This window comes from Harpia harpyja, chromosome 7 (assembly GCF_026419915.1).
Source record: "Harpia harpyja isolate bHarHar1 chromosome 7, bHarHar1 primary haplotype, whole genome shotgun sequence".
Taxonomy (NCBI): Eukaryota; Metazoa; Chordata; class Aves; order Accipitriformes; family Accipitridae; genus Harpia; species Harpia harpyja.
In genome coordinates, this window is record NC_068946.1 from 17581857 (window position 1) to 17601686 (window position 19830).

Below are 19830 nucleotides of genomic sequence, written 5' to 3' on the forward strand. Positions count from 1 at the left end.
GAATTCAAGTCACCACCTCTCTGCATCTCAAATTTCGCTCTCTGCAAAAGCTTCATTTTCTAACCTGACTGATTCTTGAATGTTTAATTCTAAAACCTGAACTATGCAGAAACTCATCTCCAGAAAATGTGCTTTCTTTCATAAGGGGGGAAAAAAAGAACGGAACCCCCAAACTATTAGATTTAACAGGCCTAAGTCTGTTCTCTATCACACCAGAAGAAATCTGGATTAATTCTTCTGACTCTAATGGGATGACATAGAAATTGTGCAGTCAACAAGTGCATCTTTTCTCAGCATGGTACTTCAGGACCATATGTGGGTCCACCAAGGTAAGCAAAGAGAACTGAGATGAACATAGCTCATGTTGAGACACGACTGTCAAGAGCTGACCCAACAGACTCAAGATAACAATCAGAGACTCAGGCATCAGGCTAGCTTTTAATTGTCTGCCTGCTCCCCAGCATAACAGGAACGTTTTGGTCCTCGCATCAGTGTAAATAGCTCCGAAGTCCTGGACTTTGTTCCTTCGACTCGGAAGGAGAAAAGTTCATCTGAACTGCTGATTACATCAGAAAAAGGGAACAGCAGCAAGGTGCGAGTGCAAAGCAGGAGGAATAGGTTTCCTTTATTGTTTGAAAAAGCAAGAAGGATGCTTGCAGCAGGCAAGTCAAGATAAGACACGGTAATATTGAGTGACTAGTTAGGGTAATGTTCTAAAAAGCCCCTTTTTTAATTAGATTAAGATAACCTTGCACTAGCTAGCTGACTACATATTATCTCTTTAAAGAATGAGAATTTAAAGTGTGGTCATGTTTGTATAGTGTGAATACCTGGGTACAACATTTTTTATATGAAGCAGGGGACAATTTCCCTACATATGTAGTAATTCTACGTACAAACTAAGTATCTGCATAGAATCATAGAATGGTTTGGGTTGGAAGGGACCTTAAAGGTCATCTAGTTCCAACCCCCCTGCCACAGGCAGGGACACCTTCCACTAGATGAGGTTGCTCAAAGCCCCATCCAACCTGGCCTTGAACTCTTCCAGGGATGGGGCATCCACAGCTTCTCTGGGTAACCTGTTCCAGTGCCTCACCACCCTCACAGTAAAGGACTTCTTCCTTACATCTAACCTAAATCTACCCTCTTTCAATTTAAAACCATTACCCCTCTTCCTATCACTACACTCCCTGATAAAGAGTCCCTCCACGTCTTTCCTGTAGGCCCCCTTTAGGTACTGGAAGGCTGCTGTATGGTCTCCCTGGAGCCTTCTCTTCTTCGGGCTGAACAACCCCAACTCTCCCAGTCTGTCCTCATAGGAGAGGTGCTCCAGCCCCCTGATCATCTTCATGGCCCTCCTCTGGACTCACTTGAACAGGTCTAGGTCCTTCTTATGTTGGGGGCCCCAGATCTGAACTTCTGCATATTTCTGTGGAACTCCTAAGGCTCTTCATTACTTTATAGCACAGTAGTTATCAACTTAAAATTAATTTAAATAAAGTACATTTAAATAAAATACTGTACCCAGCAATTTTTCACACCATCTTTAGTGATTTGATCAGAGACTGTTTTTTCTAAAGCTATCTTTTGTATGATCCTCCCCCCATCTCAACTACTTCTTTCTGCACTTATCAAATCTTTCAATGCAAATAGAAACATCACCGCAGTATACCCTTCATAAGTAAAACACTTTCAAATACTGTGGTTTTTTCCTGAATTTTCTACTGACCTGACTGTCCTTGTGATCCACTATGGTCTAAACTAATGCATCATTGCAAACACTGTACACAGACTAAAATATTACTTTAAAAATCCTGATTTTTTTTTTCCTCCTTTTTCCAAAAATCATAGCCAGGTGCATAATAAAACAGAGGAATTAATTTTTAAAATTGTTGTATTTTCCCAGCAAATGCTGACAATTTTTTTTTTTTTAACACATCCTGATGCAGTGGTTTTTTTAAGCACACCACACAGTGTGAAAACAGCTGTACAGTTCCAAGGAGGTAAAAACTGAGGCACAAGCTTGCAAAGGACAATCTTCCTTTTTTTTTTTTTTTTAATTGCTTTTACATTGGCTTACATCTTAATTCCAGCAAGGCAGGAAAAACTAAAGTACTGGTAGGTCTAACACTTAAGCTGTGATTGTTTAGCCTCTAAAACAAAGCTTGAAAGATCTTGATTTGGCAGCTCACAGCTACAGAAGAGAACAGACAGAGCTAGTCCGATCTAATGACAAAACTAGAATTTGGGTTGTCTGACCAAAACCTACATATTTAAAAGCCATAAACTCTTAAAATAATTTGCTACAATTCAGTTGTGAGAATTCTAACTGATCTCCTCCCCCTGCTAAAAGCCACAGCAAATAGAATTATGTCTAGGTTATTGTATCATAATCTTTATAACTTGGTCATACACAGTACTAAACAAAACCACGAATATCTAGCCAGTTACTCTGTGTGGCAGGCACTGGGGAATTAAAGCAGCACCTTTTACAGCAGCACCTTTTACAGCAGCACATTGGGACTGAGTCCTAATAACAAGTCTCGTCACTCCTCCCTAGATATTTTGCATTTACTGATCAACAATTAACACAAGACAGGCGACAAGAGTGTTTAATTTCAGGATTTTAACTCTTGCTTAGACTGCCCCATCAGCAAGAAGATAAAATTACCCTGCTTTTCCTAGGGGACACTCAGGGACTCTTACCATCAGCAATGAAAACAACCATCACGTTAAAAGTGAGCAAGACCCTACCGTCTCGGCAGGTGGGGAAAAAACAAACAAACGAACAAAAAACACTGAACGCCGCATATTGCCCCTTTTTAGCCTCCAGGGGCAATAACCCACAAAAAGAAGCAACAAGGTACTGGGCCTTTTTTTGGCTTTTCCCCCCCCCTTACTCTGTGAAACAACTTGGCAACCCGCGGGTCTCCCGCTGGGACGGTCCTGCCCCGGCTCCCAGCGAGCAGCCAGCGCCACAGGCAGGGCTGCACGGGGCTCTCGCCCTGCCCGACCCCAGCTCCCCCCCCAAAAAAACTGCCGCCGAGGCAGCCCCCGCGGTCCCCCCACCTGGGGAGAACAAGCACACAGGGAGGAGGGCAGGAGCGCTGAGGAGACGGGCCCCCCCGCGCCGCTCGCCCCCTGAGGCGGGGAACCGGCGGGACCCCGGGGCGCCCCGCACCCCCTAGCCACCAGCCTCAGACGAGGAGGAAGAAAATACTGAGGAGGAGGAAAAGGAGGAGGAAAATACTCCGGAGGAGGAAGGATACTCTGCAGGCAGAAGGACGCCTCAGAGCCCGCCGCCTCCTCCATGGCCGTTGCCTCCCCGCCGTCGCGCCGTGCCGTTGCCAGGGGCGGCCTCTCGCGAGAAGAGGCGCCCACACCTGTCCCACGGCCAACGGCCGCCGTGGGGCGGGGCGGTGGTGGGAGCAGGCACGCAGCGGCGATTTAATTTAATTTCCTTTAATTTAGCGTTACTCACACCTCGGTTTGTTGCCCGCGGAGGTCCCAACGGGTGCTGTCTTTAAGCCGAGGCGAAGCTTCTCGACGTATTTTACTAGAAAGGGAGCGGCCCCGGCGGGGACCTTGAGGAGATTCTGCAGGTTTCCAGGGTGGTCGCTGGCCAAGCCTGGGCGGGCCTCGGTGTCCCCTCAGGGTCCTCCCCACTGACTTCTGGGACCTTTCTGACTAGGGTATACTGCATTTTCCTAAATGGAAGGAAAACAACAGGAGAAGGGAGGGAAAAACTGCTTCAACCTCATAAGAAGGGACTAATTTCTTCTTTAGAGGAAACATTTTTGTAGCTGAAGCAGGTGTTTGCTCGTTCACCTGAGCTCAGTCCTGTGGGACTGATTGCTTACATTAAGTTCCTGCGGTATGTTCAAGTTTAAGAGCAGGAGTTTTCCCAGGCAAAAGTTTGGGAAAGAAGCATACCATATCCTATACATTTGTGGAGAAAACATGTTATGGTTCTTAGGAGTTTGGGATGAGGCTGCAGGAATCAACAGAAAAATTACTGTTCCTTTTTTTTAAAAAATAAGCTCAGAAGTCCCAGTCTCAAATTTCCATTGAGTTAATGGGCGTTGCATGCAGTAGGAATTCAGAATCAGTGCTTGAATTCATGTACAGTAACTGAAAATAAATGCCCAAAGTCTTGGGGGGGGGGGGGGGGGTAAAAAAAAGAAGTGCTAATGTCTGGTCCGAAAAGAGAGGCACCAGTTTTGCTTGAAGCTTTAAAAAAAATAAAAACCTAACCATTGAAATACAGTCTGAAGATTAGAGAAGATGGAAGTGGGTAAAATTGAATTATATCATTCAATCCAGTCTTCAGCCTGAAAAAACAAGATGCAATCCTGCAAGAGGGCCTGTTACCTGTGAAACTATTGTTTTAGCATTTTCTTTCCAGAAATCTTCACACAGGATTGCCATTCCTCTCCCATTGTAGACACATTCTTGAGAAACAATGAGTACTTTGGCACTGTCAAAGTCTCCAAACTGTAATAAAAGAACAGTGTTTCGGCACAAGATCATCACAACATTGCTAAGGTGACAAGAACTGTTGTATTCCTTCATAAATTCTCTATTGTCAGCTTTGCCACTGGGTTGAGTTTGATATCTGTCAGGGCTTGAACTCATCTGGGTTCAAGAGATGGAGGGCAAATGCTGGCATACCTTTCTTTTTGTCTTGCAGGGTTGGTTTTCTCCCTTCAGAGGAAAGTGATGTGACCAGAACAACATGCTTTCATCCATATCCAGCCCCATAGAGCAGTCCTGAACTACAGCAGAGCATCTCAAAAAATAACAAAGAATAAGCAGAAGTGGCATCATAAAGCACAACACCCATGAGTCAGTACTTCCAAAACTATGGGATTAAAAAAGTCATAATGCTGTTGGGGTGGCTTCAAATGAAGGCTTCATTCTCTTAGGGAAGTTCCAATTCCACCACAAATCACAGAGTAAGTGTAGCTGTACTTATGTCATACAGGCAAGCACAGCTGATTAATATCATAAGTTAATACCACTCCTCTCAGCAACAGGTTTACTATTAGCCTTTACACAGAGTTGAACAAACAAAATGCTAAGCAGTACCCTTCTCTACTTCTGTGAGTTTCATCTGCCTCTACAGGCCTAACTTCTGCCTAAAAATTTTTCACAGGACTTCTCTATCTCACTAAAATATGGAAATATACAGTATCCACTATTGAAGAAGGCTGATGAAAGCTTAAAAAGGGCTGAGAAGTGCTTTAGGGAAGATTAAGATTGGAAAACAATTAATAGTGAAGGACAAAAGGATCTCAGTCGTCTTGGTTTATTCAAGGAATAGTTAAACAGCTTGATCAAAGTGCATGGGTAATAGATTTGATAAGAAAGGCTACGCAAAGATAGAAACAGATCCAACCATATTGAGAATTAAATCAAAATAAATTACAACCAAAAACAAAGGGCAAATTTTTAACAAATAACTATTTGACTGATTTTAAAGTATAATGGAAACTCTTCCTGGAGGATTTTAGCAGTGACAGAGTTTTTCATAAACGTTATATTCTACATTCAGACACCAGCTAGTTCAGGATGTCCTATGGCTTGCATTTTCAAGAAAGTCAGATATGGTCATTGCAATGGTACTTTCTATGAAAAAAAGGTTGAAATGAGAAGGTAACCAGTTCTAGCATATGTGGAGATTTGCCAGTATCCTGAAGGACCCATAGAGTTCATCTGTTTGCTTTTAAAGATGAATCGGTTGGTCACTGATGGTTATTTTCCAAAGGTTTAAAGCTTTGTTTGGAAACAGTGTTTGGTTGGCAACTTCTAAACTATTTATGTCATCCCATCATGACTATATAAATGAGCTGATAGTACAATAATTTTCCTCCAAAAGGCATAACAAGCCAACTTGTTTCTCTCTACCTTATTGAGAGCCACCTACCATAAATACATTATATTTGGTTATTGCTAAGCTGAATTCCAAACACCCAATTCACCCTGTTTTATAGCCTCATAACAGTCTGAGTTATGAATGATTATCCTCTCCTAAATGGCAATAACCAATGCTGTTGCTGTATCCTATAACTTCTCGTGACAAAGACATGGAAGCAGCATCTGCTGTAGCTTGAGCATTTCATTAGACAGACTGTTTACTTTTCTCACACAGCAAAGACTAAGCCATGCACCTTAGCCAGATATATCAGCCAGACAAGTTACAGTATTTGAAAAAGATCATTCATGAAAACTGGGTAAACTGGAATGCTCCAGAAGTGTTGCACATGCTCCCAAGCCCTAAAGGCCACATAGTCTTCCAGCTTTATACCACAAGCTGAAGGATTGCAAGACTATCCTCTCATTCAGAGCAAAATATCCCCTCCTACTGAATTCAACAAGCAAACTGACTACAATTCTGACAAGTTGAGTTAAAAAAACCCCCAGAATGTCCATGCAGGCTACTTTCAGTGACTTTCCCTGCTCTGCAGGAAGGCATCTAAAAGGTCCAGTTTATGCACTTCATCACAACAGACAAACTGCCAGCAAAGAATTATCTGCCCCACTGACTTTACACACACATTTCTCATTGTTCTTCAGTACAGCTTTTGGGGAGGAGGGACAAGGGAATGTCATCAATTCAGCTTTTTGAAAGAGCACATAGTGTGGTCAGGAACACTGTAAAGGCACTATCATGGTGACGGTCAAGAAGTCATTGTCCGCACGGTCATGGTGGAGCATGGGACCACAGCTGGAAGCCAGAATGAGTTGGCAAACATCTTGTTCCAACTTCTGCTGTGCCATCTGGCATCCAGTTAGGTGACTGACGTTAAATGTATTTTCTCCGTATTACCATCTGGCAGCTGCTTGTACAACAACAGAGGAACATGCAGAATTTGGCTAACAGTTATCCTAAGAATCATATCAAGGATACTTGCAACACAGACTCTGAAATGAAAAAAAAGCTTACAATGAAAGTTTCTTTAACTGATGGCAGTACATGCTCAGAGTATTGCAGGTGGGGAACAGGGAGTGGGAAGTTATACATCCTTATGTTTTCCATGTATTTATTTTCCAGAGTTCCCCTAAAAGATTTTTGGGGTTTGTTGGTTGGGGATTGGTTGTTTCGGGGTGGGGTTTTGTTTGTTTTTTTTTTGGGGGGGGGGTGCATACAGGTTTCCAAAGGATGTGAACATTGTATCCAGTGAAATGTTCCTTCTTGAAAAGTATCAACACTTTTGCCACCATATGGAAATACATTCACTTTTCCAAAACTAGAGAAGCAGGACTTTTTTTTTATTATTTTGCTGTAATGATGCATGCCAAATGTAGTTTTGATAAAGGAAGCAAATTAAAGGAATTGGTAAGTACAAACACTACAGTCTCAAAAAGATGGTACTTTAACAAAAATTTCATCTAAAAATGTAAGGAATGCCAAATAGAGTGTAACTACAGTATGAAGTACAGTGTAATAGCTGTAATGCCAGGGCTTCATATTTATAAAGGTCACACTTGCAAAGCTTAGGGGCCATAGTACCCTGGCTGGGCTTTAAATGTAACAGAATGGGGTGCTTTAAAAAATGGAGTAGGATTTTCAATAAATATGATCCCATGACAGCTTAAATCAATAAATTTTCTATTCTGCCTCCTGCTGTGCATTCCTGCCTCTTTCCTTGCTCCTGTGCTGGTGCTCATGATTCTCAAATAATTTAAACGTAAAAAAAAGCTAATACAGATGAAAAAAAAAAGAGGGACTTGTTTTTTTGTTTGTTGGGGGGGGTGGTTTTGTTGGGGGTTTTTTTTGAATGCTAGGAAAAGCAATACTAAAGTGCTACGGGTTTGGCATTCAGAGTTAAGCTGAAGTTATTAAATGTAGTACTATTTTGTCTCTACTCTGTAGAGAACATTCAATGTATAATCTTCTACTACATTTCCAGATATTTCTATAGATTAATCTAGGATATACTAAGTCTCTGAAAAGAAGGGTTTGAGTCGAGATCATATGAAAACAAGATTGTCAGTTTCCCAACGCATCAGCACTCTTGTTGATGTTCATTGTCCTAAGCATTTTATTAAAAGCATAACTAGCATTAGCTGGAATACTAGTTATACTATTTAATCACCTCATCCAAAAGCTGTTTTTCTTTGATAAATTTCTAAAATTTAGTCTGCCTTCTATTTTGCACAGCTCTTTCACAGGAAAGAATGAGACAATGCTCTTCTCGAAATACAACGATATGAGTGCAAACAGAAGTATGTAGAGGTTTGGCTGCACTTACAGAAAAATTCAGGAGTGAACAGTCAAGTATTTTGTCAATAATGCAGAGAGACATCAGTACAATGTGATCACACAGCACAGGTTTTACAGGGTACAGTACTGTGAAGTGCAGGTTTCCCACTGCAGACACTGGAACTGTAATGTATATAGTCTAGTCTGTACACTGTAATGTATAATAAAAGAGTTATTCTATCCACACTGATGCTGCTGTTTCCAAGAAATACAGCTTCCACCTCTTCTGCTGCTGTTGCCTTTGAAAATTCTCAGGAGCATTGGACAGATGGTACATTTTGGCTCTCCATGTACTAAATTTGGGAGTATTTCTGCATCACAGACAAGAATAAATCCTGCTAAGAGAGAGAAGAGAGGTGACATATAGTAATTTTTTATTTAAGAAGTGTAAGTGACCCGTGTTCTCTCTAAACTCCAGCTTTATGAACACAATGTTATTTATGCAGCTTATAGGAACTAATGATCATCTGTTCCTGATATTTAGAGGCTTTTCATTTCACATGTTCTTCTCCTCTTTGAAATTAAGTTTAGTTAATATGCTTTTCAAAGTTAGGTAACTTTGACCACAAAGCAGCTCATACACTCCTACTACAAGCTAAAAAGAAAAAAGTTTATAACTATGTGACAGTTGGAAAAAGGAAAGCCACCATCCTTAACACAAAAGACCAGAGAAAACAAAGTGCTGTATTGTTCTAATCTGTGCTTAGTAATAAAAGCAAGAATTGAGATGCCATCATGTCAGAAAACACACAAACTGAAGGATAAGCAACAGAAAAGCTAGCAGAAATTATTACTTTTGTTTATTTGACCATGCTTCCTAGTAATCCACTACTTGTTACCCAGGCAATGTATCTTCCCATTGGAAGTCTGAGTCTCATACTAATCAGCACATGCCAGAATCATTTTAGCTGGTTTCCCTAGAGAGAGTTTGTATGTGCACACATTAAGACCTGACATGACCAAATTTTCTCTGTCAAAATCAGACTAAAATATACATAAAGGAATATATCTTGTAAAAACATAAATTATTTGAAACTGTTGGGTGCTTCAACAAAATTAAGTTTTCTCCCTGCACTCAATCCTCTCTCTCTGTTATCTGTATCTTAATCAGACACAGGACAGAATACTTCACTTCTTTTCACCCTTGTTGCCCCAAAACACGTTTGCCTGCTCTTTGCCACTTTCCTCACTTGGACTCATTGTTTCCTTTTGCTTGGGTTTGCCCTATTCTGACCAACCTCCTTTGAAACCTGACCATTTCCATTTGTGTTTTTAGCAAGCTTGGCAATCCTTGGGTATTTCTTCAAGATATATCTTTTCAGAGATACACCCAGAAGATATCATGTATTCCTGTTCCAGGAAAACAACCAGAAAATTATAAAAAAAAAAAAAATTTGGTCTGAGAAGTCACAAAATTTGATGCAAGACAGGCAAGGACTGGCAGGGGATTTGTAGCCAAGAGCAATGTTTGCTACCAGAGTATTTACCCAAGCCTTTCACTAACTGCTTAAAGCCAGTTGCATTCATCGACACTGAGCATGGAATTTTAACTCCCTCTTTCTATTATTTTGTTTGCTCTTAGTGCAACGGCATTTTCTCACATACAGAATATGAAGATATAAATAATTAGAAGTCAAGTCATCCACCTCTAATCTCTCTTAACTCAGCTGAGGGTGGCAGTGTATGCTAGTTTCTGTATATTAATATATAATGGAGACTGCAGAGTCTTTATATCCATCTTTTTGCTATGTTATTATTAACAGAGCTAGAATCATAGAATTGTTTAGGTTAGAAAAGACCTGTAAGATCATCAAGTCCAACCGTTAACCTAGCACTGCCAAGTCCACCACTAAGCCATGTCCCTGAACACCACATCTACACATCTTTCAAATACCTCCAAGGATGGTGACACCACCACTTCACTGGGCAGCCTGTTCCAATGCCTGACAACCCTTTCAGTAAAGAAATTTTTCCTAATATCCAATCTAAACCTCCCCTGCCACAACTTGAGGCCATTTCCTCTTGTCCTATCACTAGTTACTTGACAGAAGAGACCAGCACCCACCTCACTACAACCTCCTTTCAGGTAGTTGTAGAGAGCAATAAGGTCTCCCCTCAGCCTCCTTTTCTCCAGGCTAAACAACCCCAGTTCCCTCAGCTTCTCCTCATAAGACTTGTGCCCCAGGCCCCTCACCAACTTGGTTGCCCTTCTCTGGACACGCTCCAGCAACTCAATGTCTTTCCCGCAGTGAGGGGCCCAAAACTGAACACGGTACTCGAGGTGCGGCCTCACCAGTGCCGAGTACAGGGGAACAACCACCTCCCTGTTCCTGCTGGCCACACTGTTCCTGATACAGGCCAGGATGCGATTGGCCTTCTTGGCCACCTGGGCACACTGCCGGCTCATATTCAGCCGGCTGTCAACCAGCACCCCCAGGTCTTTCTCTGCTGGGCAGCTTTCCAGCCACTCTTCCCCAAGCCTGTAGCGCTGCATGGGGTTGTTGTGACTGAAGTGCAGGACCCAGCACTTGGCCTTGTTGAACCTCACACAATTGGCCTCGGCCCATCAATCCAGCCTGTCCAGATCCCTCTGTAGAGCCTCCCTACCCTCAAGCAGATCAGCCCTCCCTCCCAACTTGGTGTCATATGCAAACTTATTGAGGGTACACTCCATCCCATCGTCCAGATCATTGATAAAGATATTGAACAGAACTGGCCCCACTACTGAGCCCTGGGGAACACCACTTGTGACCCACTGCCAACTGGATTTAACTCCATTCACCACAACCCTCTGGGCTCGTCCATCCAGCCAGTTTTTTTAATCAGTGAAGAGTATGCCCATCCAAGCCATGAGATGCCAGCTTCTCAAGGAGTATGCCATGAGAGGCAGTGTCAAAGGCCTTACTGAAGTCCAGGTAGACAACATTGACAGCCTTTCCCTCATCCACTAAGTGGTCACCTGGTCATAGAAGGAGATCACGTTGGTGAAGCAGGACCTGCCTTTCATAAACCCATGCTGGCTGGGCCTGATCACTTGCTTGTCCTGTACATGCTGCATGATGACACTCAGGATGATCTGCTCCATAACCTTCCCCATCACTGAGGTCAGGCTGACAGGCCTGTAGTTCCCCAGATCCTCTTTCTGGCCCTTCTTGTAAATGGGAGTCACATTTGCTAACTTCCAGTCAACTGGGACCTCCCCAGCTAGCCAGGACTGCTGACAGATGATGGAAAGTGGCTTGATGAGGACTTCCACCAGCTCCCTCAGTACCCTTGGGTGGATCCTATCTGGCCCCCTAGACTTGTGTGTGTCCAAGTGGCGTAGCAGGTCACTAACCATTTCCCCTTGGATTGTGGGGGTTCCATTCTGCTCCCTGTCCCTGTCTTCCAGCTCAGGGGGCTGGGTACCCAGAGGACAACTGGTCTTACTATTAAAGACTGAGGCAAAGAAGGCATTAAGTACCTCATCCTTTTCCTCATCCTTTGTCACTATGTTTCCCCCTGCATCCAATAAAGGATGGAGATTGTCCTTAGAGCTCTTTTTGTTGCCAATGTGTTTATAGAAACATTTCTTCATTGTCTTTTATAACAGTAGCCAGATTAAGTTCTAGTTGGGCTTTGGCCCTTCTAATTTTCTCCCTGCATAACTTCACAACATCCTTGTAGTCCTCCTGAGCTGCCCACCCCTTCTTCCAAAGGTCATAAACTCTTTTTTTCCTGAGTTCCAGCCAAAGCTCTCTGTTCAGCCAGGCTGCAATTCTTGCCTGCTGGCACATCTTTGGGCACATGGGGACAGCCTGCTCCTGTGCATTTAAGATTTCCTTCTTGAAGAATGTCCAGCCTTCCTGGACTCCTTTGCTCTTCAGGACTGCCTCCCAAGGGACTCTGTCAGTCTCCTAAACAGTCCGCCCTCCAGAAGTCTAAGGTTCTGCTGACTCCCCTCCTTACTTCTCCAAGAATCGAAAACTTATCATTTTGTGATCACTATGCCCAAGACAGCCTCCAACCACCGCATCACCCACAAGTCCTTCTCTGTTCACAGGTCCAACAGGGCACCTTCCCTAGTTGGCCCTCGATGTAGGACTTTGGGCAACAATTCTGTAAAACTCCAACATTTCAGATGAAAGAAGTCTTTTATATCCAACACTGACTGCAATTTGTGATGTGAATGAAGCATTTTATGGTTTTCATTTTCTTGTATCTCTGATGAAAACAATAGTACAATATTGACACCCTATACTTAAATGTCAAAGCTTTGCTTTGTGGTTTTTGTAATATTTTGTTTAAATATTGAAGTGCCATGAAATTGAAGTCTGAAAATGCTATGTTTAAGTTCTTTGCTTTTACCTTCATCTTGCTTGTAGCACAGCCATAAATTCTGCTATCAAGCCATTTGCTCATTTTGGTATAGAATAGAATGGGCAAATATTGATAATTCAGCTTCTCTTAAACTATACCTAAGTCTTGGGCACCCTGTATTGCATTTGAAGATGCCCAAACTGGTTTAAAATGTGGTAGCTCACACACTAGAAGCTTATCTTAGTATAAACTCTTACTATAATTCACTCCACTTTATACTTCAGATATGTTCCCAGTAATTTAGAGCCAAATCCCTAAGATAAGCTGAGAATCTAGAGAGGCCTAAAGGGATCCAGGCACCCGAAACCAAGAAGAAAATCCTCTATGTTTTCACTGACTGGGAATCCTCAAAATTGGCTTTGTCCCCTTTCTTAAAAGAGCAATTGCAGTGCCAGTATCCAAAAGAGGCTTGCCGTATATGGGCCCTGTCTCTTCGCCACTCCTCTGAAGTCAGGGATGAGGTACCCAAGCCCTTGAAAAGGATGTCATTTCAGATTCAACTCTTTCCAGCACTGTGTTTTGACCAGATGAGACAGTTCCTTGCTCTGTGTGTTGATTACTATACTACCATGCTGAGGCAACTAGCTGTCCAAAACATGCATTTACAAGGCAGTCTGAGGGCTGCTGCTTCCTCTCCACTGGTCAGGAATAGAGAGAAACATTGCCTTACTTTTAATAGTAGTTTATTCCAGTGGAAGTTAAGACGATATAGCTATTTAAGGACTACAAAATTTATGTGTTTAAATTAACCAGGTTTTTTAACAAACACCTGCCTGTAAAGGCATTTCTGACCCTTCAAAATATATAGCTGGTTCAGAAAAGAAGAATCAGAATTCCCTCACCCAAATTCACCTCTAAACTTCTGAACACATGTTTGTACTTTACTGGGACATAATACAAGTATCTTCACAGGCCAGCATGACCATCTGTCTGACCATCTTCTCCCTTACAGAAGATCCACAACTCACCTTGCTGCCCTTTGTAAAGTTGATCATTCTTGAAATGTTTCTTTTCAAAAATGACTTTTCAATACCAGCTCAGCAATGTGTAGTTCCATATCTACTGCCCTTTCCCAGGGCCAGAATCAATTCAAACCCCACCTCAGAGCATATCTCCTTATAGTCCATTCCATATGACAGTGGGAAATCTGAAACAAAGTATGGAAAGAAAAGGAAAGTAGGCTGAGTAGCCCATGTGACACTTCCATCACAGACATGCAATTTTCACTTTCTATGCTTTTTATAAAGTTTTTTAAAGCAGAAGGAAACATTACAGTTTTCACAAGCTAGGGACTTCAGATCAGTATTTTTGAACATATGACAAATGACTACAGTTGTAATTCCCACTCTTGCAGAAGGCAAGATCGCTTGCTTTAAAAAAACAACTTTGTGGACAAAAACCGCTTTACACATGAAGTTGGGTTCTGAGTGAGCTGGAGTTGTTGCAGGAGTACATATCTGTCCAGACCCAAATTCCTCCTCCCTCTCTCTGTCCCTCTCTGTTCAGGAGGGCGCATGCATATATGGCACAATGCAAAGTATATGTCCATCTTCAGCTGTTCTCATAGACTTCACGTGAGGTCAGACCCCTGGTGTCCCATCAGCTGGAACACTTTGAAACCTGGACAGCCTTTCTTTTGCCCATGCTCAGTGCTTTCACAGTGAGCTAGCAATTACTCAGACAGGCATGTGGTCAGGTCACACGTCAAAGACATTTTTCTCATTTACAAGCAGAAGATTCCCCAATGAATAATTCAGAAAGAAAGAATCACCTTCATGGTCCATTTTTCCAAGCCAGGGCTTTGTCTCTAACAATCACCCGCTGAACCTAGTGAGACATGTTGACTACAGAATAAGCAATTTAAAAATCATTGTGTATACCATGCATGCAGACATCACCCAGTGAATGTACTCAGTGCTAAAGGCAAAAAGCAATGTGTTGGCCCAACCCTCAGTGAAATCAGATGAGGTTTTCCTATCAACTTAAGATGGAGCTGTAATGAATCTAATAAACTGAACCCATAATGTCCATCATTCACAGGCTCTCATCACAAGTTAAACTACTGGCTTTTTGGAAGCTACTTATTATTTTCTTTTCAACAGCCACAGGGCACATTGATTTGCATAAAGCTTATAAAAATAGAGCTACAAGATGATATTGCCCAGCAAATCTAAGCTAAGGAAGGTAAAGTTGATGTCAGCAATGTTTTCTTCATCCCTCCATTTTTTACATGAGATTTGCCGTACTTCACAAAGACACGGCTAAGTCTGTTTTCTCCTAATTTGTGCATGAATCTATTATAAATATATTTAAGACAGTGAAAAGAACCTCTTTCTTACATCTGTATAATATCCCATGGGTTACCTTACTTTGTGCAGACTAAACAGCTAAGTTTTGGCAATTAGATTACACAGGAAAAAGATAATTTGTGTTAAATACAAAATCTGATGAAAAAGTGTAAAAAAAAACTTTTTTCCCCCAGTCTTTTTTCATACTGAGAATGGCCAGCTAGATCAGTGTAACTGTGATGTCTAGCCCAAATCTTCTTATATCTGAAGGAGGACAGGTAGGACCAAACACAAGTCCATTTTTTCCTAACTACATCAGCTAGTCTAATTCAAAAATATTATCATTCCTCCAAAACTGCACCTAAAGAATAGCAGTTTTAAACACAGGAGGAGTGCAGGAATAACCTCTTAAATTTCCACACTAATTTATGTAACAGGCAAAATAGCCCTATAGATTTTGGCTTTATAGCAAGCGGCATAACAGAGCACTGGTTTTCTAGACAACTCTCTAAGCTGTTTAACTGGACATTTTCAGACTTGACATCTCTCTTGCCTCAGTTTCCAGAATCCATCACGAGACTCCCTGTATGAAATTGGGCTCACAGAACGATGGCACCTGAACTGAACAAAAACGGCAGGCATCTCGAGCTACAGCCCTGCTAGTGCTTTCATTCTCCACCTGTAAAATGGAGATGAATGCCCTCTAGCCAACTTCAGCCATTGCCCGCTACCCTCAATTGAAGAGTACGGTCCATATATGAAAAGTATTGTGACCATTAAAGCACTTTGCCTCTTTCATCGTCACACAGAACACAATGTCTTAATTAGCATTTGATTAACACTACCATTAGTGTAGATTAATATTAACAAGTAACAATAATTCTCAACATTGAGAAAACATTGATGAAATTGGTCCCTGTGTCTGGGTATGACAGCAGTACCGATACACACAGACCAAAAGCTTCATTCTGAAAATCCAGACTGAACTGGCACTGAAAGCTGGAAACCAGCTCTGGGTCCAGGTTTCACAGATGGACTTTGTAAAATCAGCCAAAGCCTCCATGCCTGAACATTTATTCTTGCACATGTATGTAAATCTAGATCTCAGCTGTGCAGCTTAGTCCACCTTGCAGTTATCAAGCGTGATGACATTTCATTGCAAATGTAGTTTTATAGAGCCACCGGTTGTTAGGATACAGCTTTGTTCACCACAGTTAACCATACCATCTCAATTCATCATGCATCCACTGTACCATAAATCTATTAATTAAAGAGAGACTCATCTTCTACTACAGTATTTTTATAACAGCCTTCCTCCTAGGCACCTATTCAGTTATGTTTCTTTCACTGTACTGTATCAGCTTTATGTTTCCACTGGTCACAGCTAATTAGGACTGAGTGAGCTATGCTATTGTAGATCTAAAATGTTGGTGTTATAAGCAGCTCATATTCATCTCTTGCCTACGTCCCCAACATGGGAGGATGAGAGGAACCTTCCTGAAGAAGCAGGACTTTCCGTAGCAGCCTCCCTGCTCCCCTGGCCATAGCCACTGCTTTCTGCATCCTCATTAAAGCTGTCCAGAAGGAAAGACTAAGCAAAACTTGGACTAGGCTCAGCTGGTTTCAACACCAAAGCTTGTACCCAGCTGCTATGAAGAGCAGCCAGTGTCCAGTGGATCAGATACGAAAAACTGGTAGAACAGAGGGTCTCCACATCTGAACACTTACAGAAGGGACCATTTGACTTGGTGACCATTAACCCACATGCCATTAGCAATGCTGAAAGCCTGTATGAGGACTATCGGCTTTGCCCATAAAAGTTCCCAGCTTTTTCTGTAATTATATCAGTGAAAATGAGGGCCCATAATGGGGATATTTATAATCTTTGTCTGAACCATCCTCTTTACTCCTTAGCCATTACTGCATAAAGATCTTTACTTCTGCACAGGGAATTTATATTCCAACTGTGTCAATTCCTCTAATAGTATATTGGCTGTTCTTTTATTAGAGAGAAAATTCAAGATCTGTTAAAATAAAGGAAAAGATCACATGGGAGTGAATGGTCTTTGGGTTAGGTCCCCATGAAAGATTTTTTTCCTCCTAACAAAGCAGAGTAAATTTCCACAGACCAAGCATTATTGAGGCAACCCATTAATAGCAAAAAATCAAACATTTGCAATTTTCTTCCCTTCTCACCTCAGGTGTTCTCACATCAACGTGTCTCCTGTCGCAGTGGTAAACCATGGCCACTGGGGACATGTGTATGTTGTCCACAACTGAATGAGAGACAGTAAATCTCTAACAAAACATTTCTTTCCTCTAAAGCAGATAAGCGGTGCACATAGTGAAGATATACATGGTAGTTAAATTGTCCACTAAGGCACATGGTACCCCCTCCTCCCTGCAGCAGTCTGTCCTCTACAGAAGAAAACATCCCTGGCAGAGCCAGTATCCCTGCCAAGTGCCGCTTTTACTGGGGTTTCTTGTTTGTCCCAGGGAGCTGTCAGGGTGATTACCCTACAGCTATACAAAGCACTGGTGCCTTGTCAATACAGGTAAAGGGTCTTGAAATACTTTTCCTGAACAGCCCATGGATCCTCATCCTCTGGTCACCTTCTCCAACTATAGACAGACCTAAAAATCCCTTTTCCTCACCTCAGCTTTCGGTGCACTGGCTCACATAGTAAGATCTTCTCAAAACTTCTCCACACATCACATATTGTCCTTTTATTTGACAAAAAACTTATTTTTTAATGTTTTTAAAAAAGCAAGGCACTTTTACATTATCAGATATTTGGGTCTGAAGCGCAAGGCCATCTTGTAGCTCACACCTTGAATTCATTGTGGTATTTCCCAAAGGACATTGCGCTACCCACTTTCACTCCCAACCAGCAACTTTACAAATTGACAAACTATAAGAAGGGCTTCTGCTACAGAATGAAGAATCAATAGCTGTCTACTTGGATAGCCTCAAAAAGTGCTTAACTTTTAATTGAACACTGGAAAAGAAATTGCAAAGCACAAGAGCTCAAAACAGCATGAAGCCTGCATAATTATCTTTCTCCTTGCAGTTCCTTATGCAGGCTGGAGACTAATTAAACACATGTGCAGGCTAGAAAATGATTTGCAAAGATATATCTTTTGTCAGTTTGCAAGGGGACCTAACCAGAAGGAAAGTACTAGCAAGAAAAGGGAGACATTGCCAGCTGTCTTGTACTGTCATTTTCACTAATACCTTGGCTTTTAATTTCACCCTTCTAGAGCACAGACAAATTAGATTTTGCATCTGCTTTGCAATGAGATGAACAAAGTTCAGGACAATGGTGAACTCAGGCCCCAGGCTTCAAGAGCAATATAAACGCATATACAGGGGTTTTAAAGCATTTTGGTGCTGGCTTTGTGCACTACACAAATATCTTTTCCATTATAAATCTACCTGTCCTAACATGACCCATTTATAACATAGAAGCAAATTAAAATAAGTATTTTTCTTGCTTCTGTTGCAGAAAGGCAAAACTAAGTAAAGCCTTCAATTTTAAAATCTGTTCTTTAATATTTAGCATGCTAACAAAAAGGTCTAAAACATCCATTAAAAAACATACTTAGTAAAGAATTTCTCCAACATACAATCACACCTACATCTTCTCCCTCCTTTCCAGGAGGAAAAAAACCCCAAACCTCAACCTACTCACCAGGGCCTTAAATCATGTCTCTTTTCATGTCCAAAGTGAAAGCACCTGCTCAGGCTGGCTCTCAGCTGGCAGGATTGAATTAGAGCCCAGCAACCATTGCCCTGATAGGAGGCAATATTATTAACTTTAATTCCTTCACATCAGCATTGATCAGAAGCGGTTACTGAGTATCAGGAAGACATCGTGATGTCAGTACGTGCTGCTCAAGGCCAGTGTAATTACACAGAAGTGAAGGATGCTGTGATCGGTCCAAACAATTGTGTGTAATTATAATGGAAAACTCTGATCTTCTGTGGTTTTCATCCCACATACACTACCTAAAGACTTACGTCATTTAAAGGCTTGTGGTTTCTGTGAGTCTGAAGTCCAAAACAAAAAAAAAGTGTCAGCTGCTCCAAAAACTGTAGCTGGTGAGTACATTTTTAAGGTGATGATGACAATCTTCAAATGATATTTTCCACCAGTGAACCACTGTAGGGCAAGAGAAAGGAGACTACACTGCTCATAAACAGTGCTGCTCCAGGCTTTCAAACTCCTGTGCAAATTAAAATGAAATTATAAGTATGTTATGGCACTGCGTGGCTCTGGCAGGATGGTTCAGTGCCACTTTAGGATCCCAAGAGGACTGGTGGAGAAAGACTGCAAGACTTTGGATGTGTCGGTCTCTCCCATAAAGCGTTAGTTTTAGATACCAAAAGCCTGAAAACCCACATGCAGAGGGATGCCTTCCTGAAAACAGGTTTGCTGCAAGAGGGGCTGTGGTAGAAGCTGGGAGGGGAGAAGTCTCCCAAGATGAATGATCCTTTCTCATCTTTACCAGCGATTGCACTCCATCATCATCATTTTAAAACCTCCCATGGAAATAAATGCACTGCTACATCCTGTCTCTTGTTCTCCATTTCCCCGGCTCCTCTCCTCCTGCCAGGCATCCCCTTTCTCTCTCCACACCTGGGGAAGCACAGGAAGGGTTGGGGGGACGCAGCATTGGCAGACAACTGGTCTCTTCTGCTCTCGCTCAAGTGCCCTCTGGATGAAGTCCCTTGCATTAGCATCACTGCCCCCCCACCCCAGCAGGAACTTTCTGTCCCCAAACTCCATCCACCCTCTTTCTAAAACACTGAAAGCAGGAGCGGACAGTGGCGACAAGAAGGCTGTTTGCTCACATGTGTCCTCACTATGGCAAATATCATGCTCAGAGTCAGCTTGGTGAATACCAGGTGGCGAC

At 42.1% G+C, this 19830-nt stretch overlaps 1 protein-coding gene across 1 annotated transcript in view; it reads right to left on the bottom strand.

Annotated features, from left to right (window-relative positions):
* The window catches only part of LOC128144185 (sperm-associated antigen 16 protein-like), a 58778-nt gene extending 55429 nt beyond the window's left edge, over window positions 1-3349 (bottom strand). Inside the window, exon 1 of the mRNA XM_052792654.1 lies at window positions 3270-3349. Coding sequence (XP_052648614.1) covers window positions 3270-3312 — 43 coding nt within the window. The 5' untranslated portion in view covers window positions 3313-3349. The remainder of the gene's footprint in view (window positions 1-3269) is intronic.
* Between the last annotated feature and the right edge of the window lie 16481 nt (window positions 3350-19830).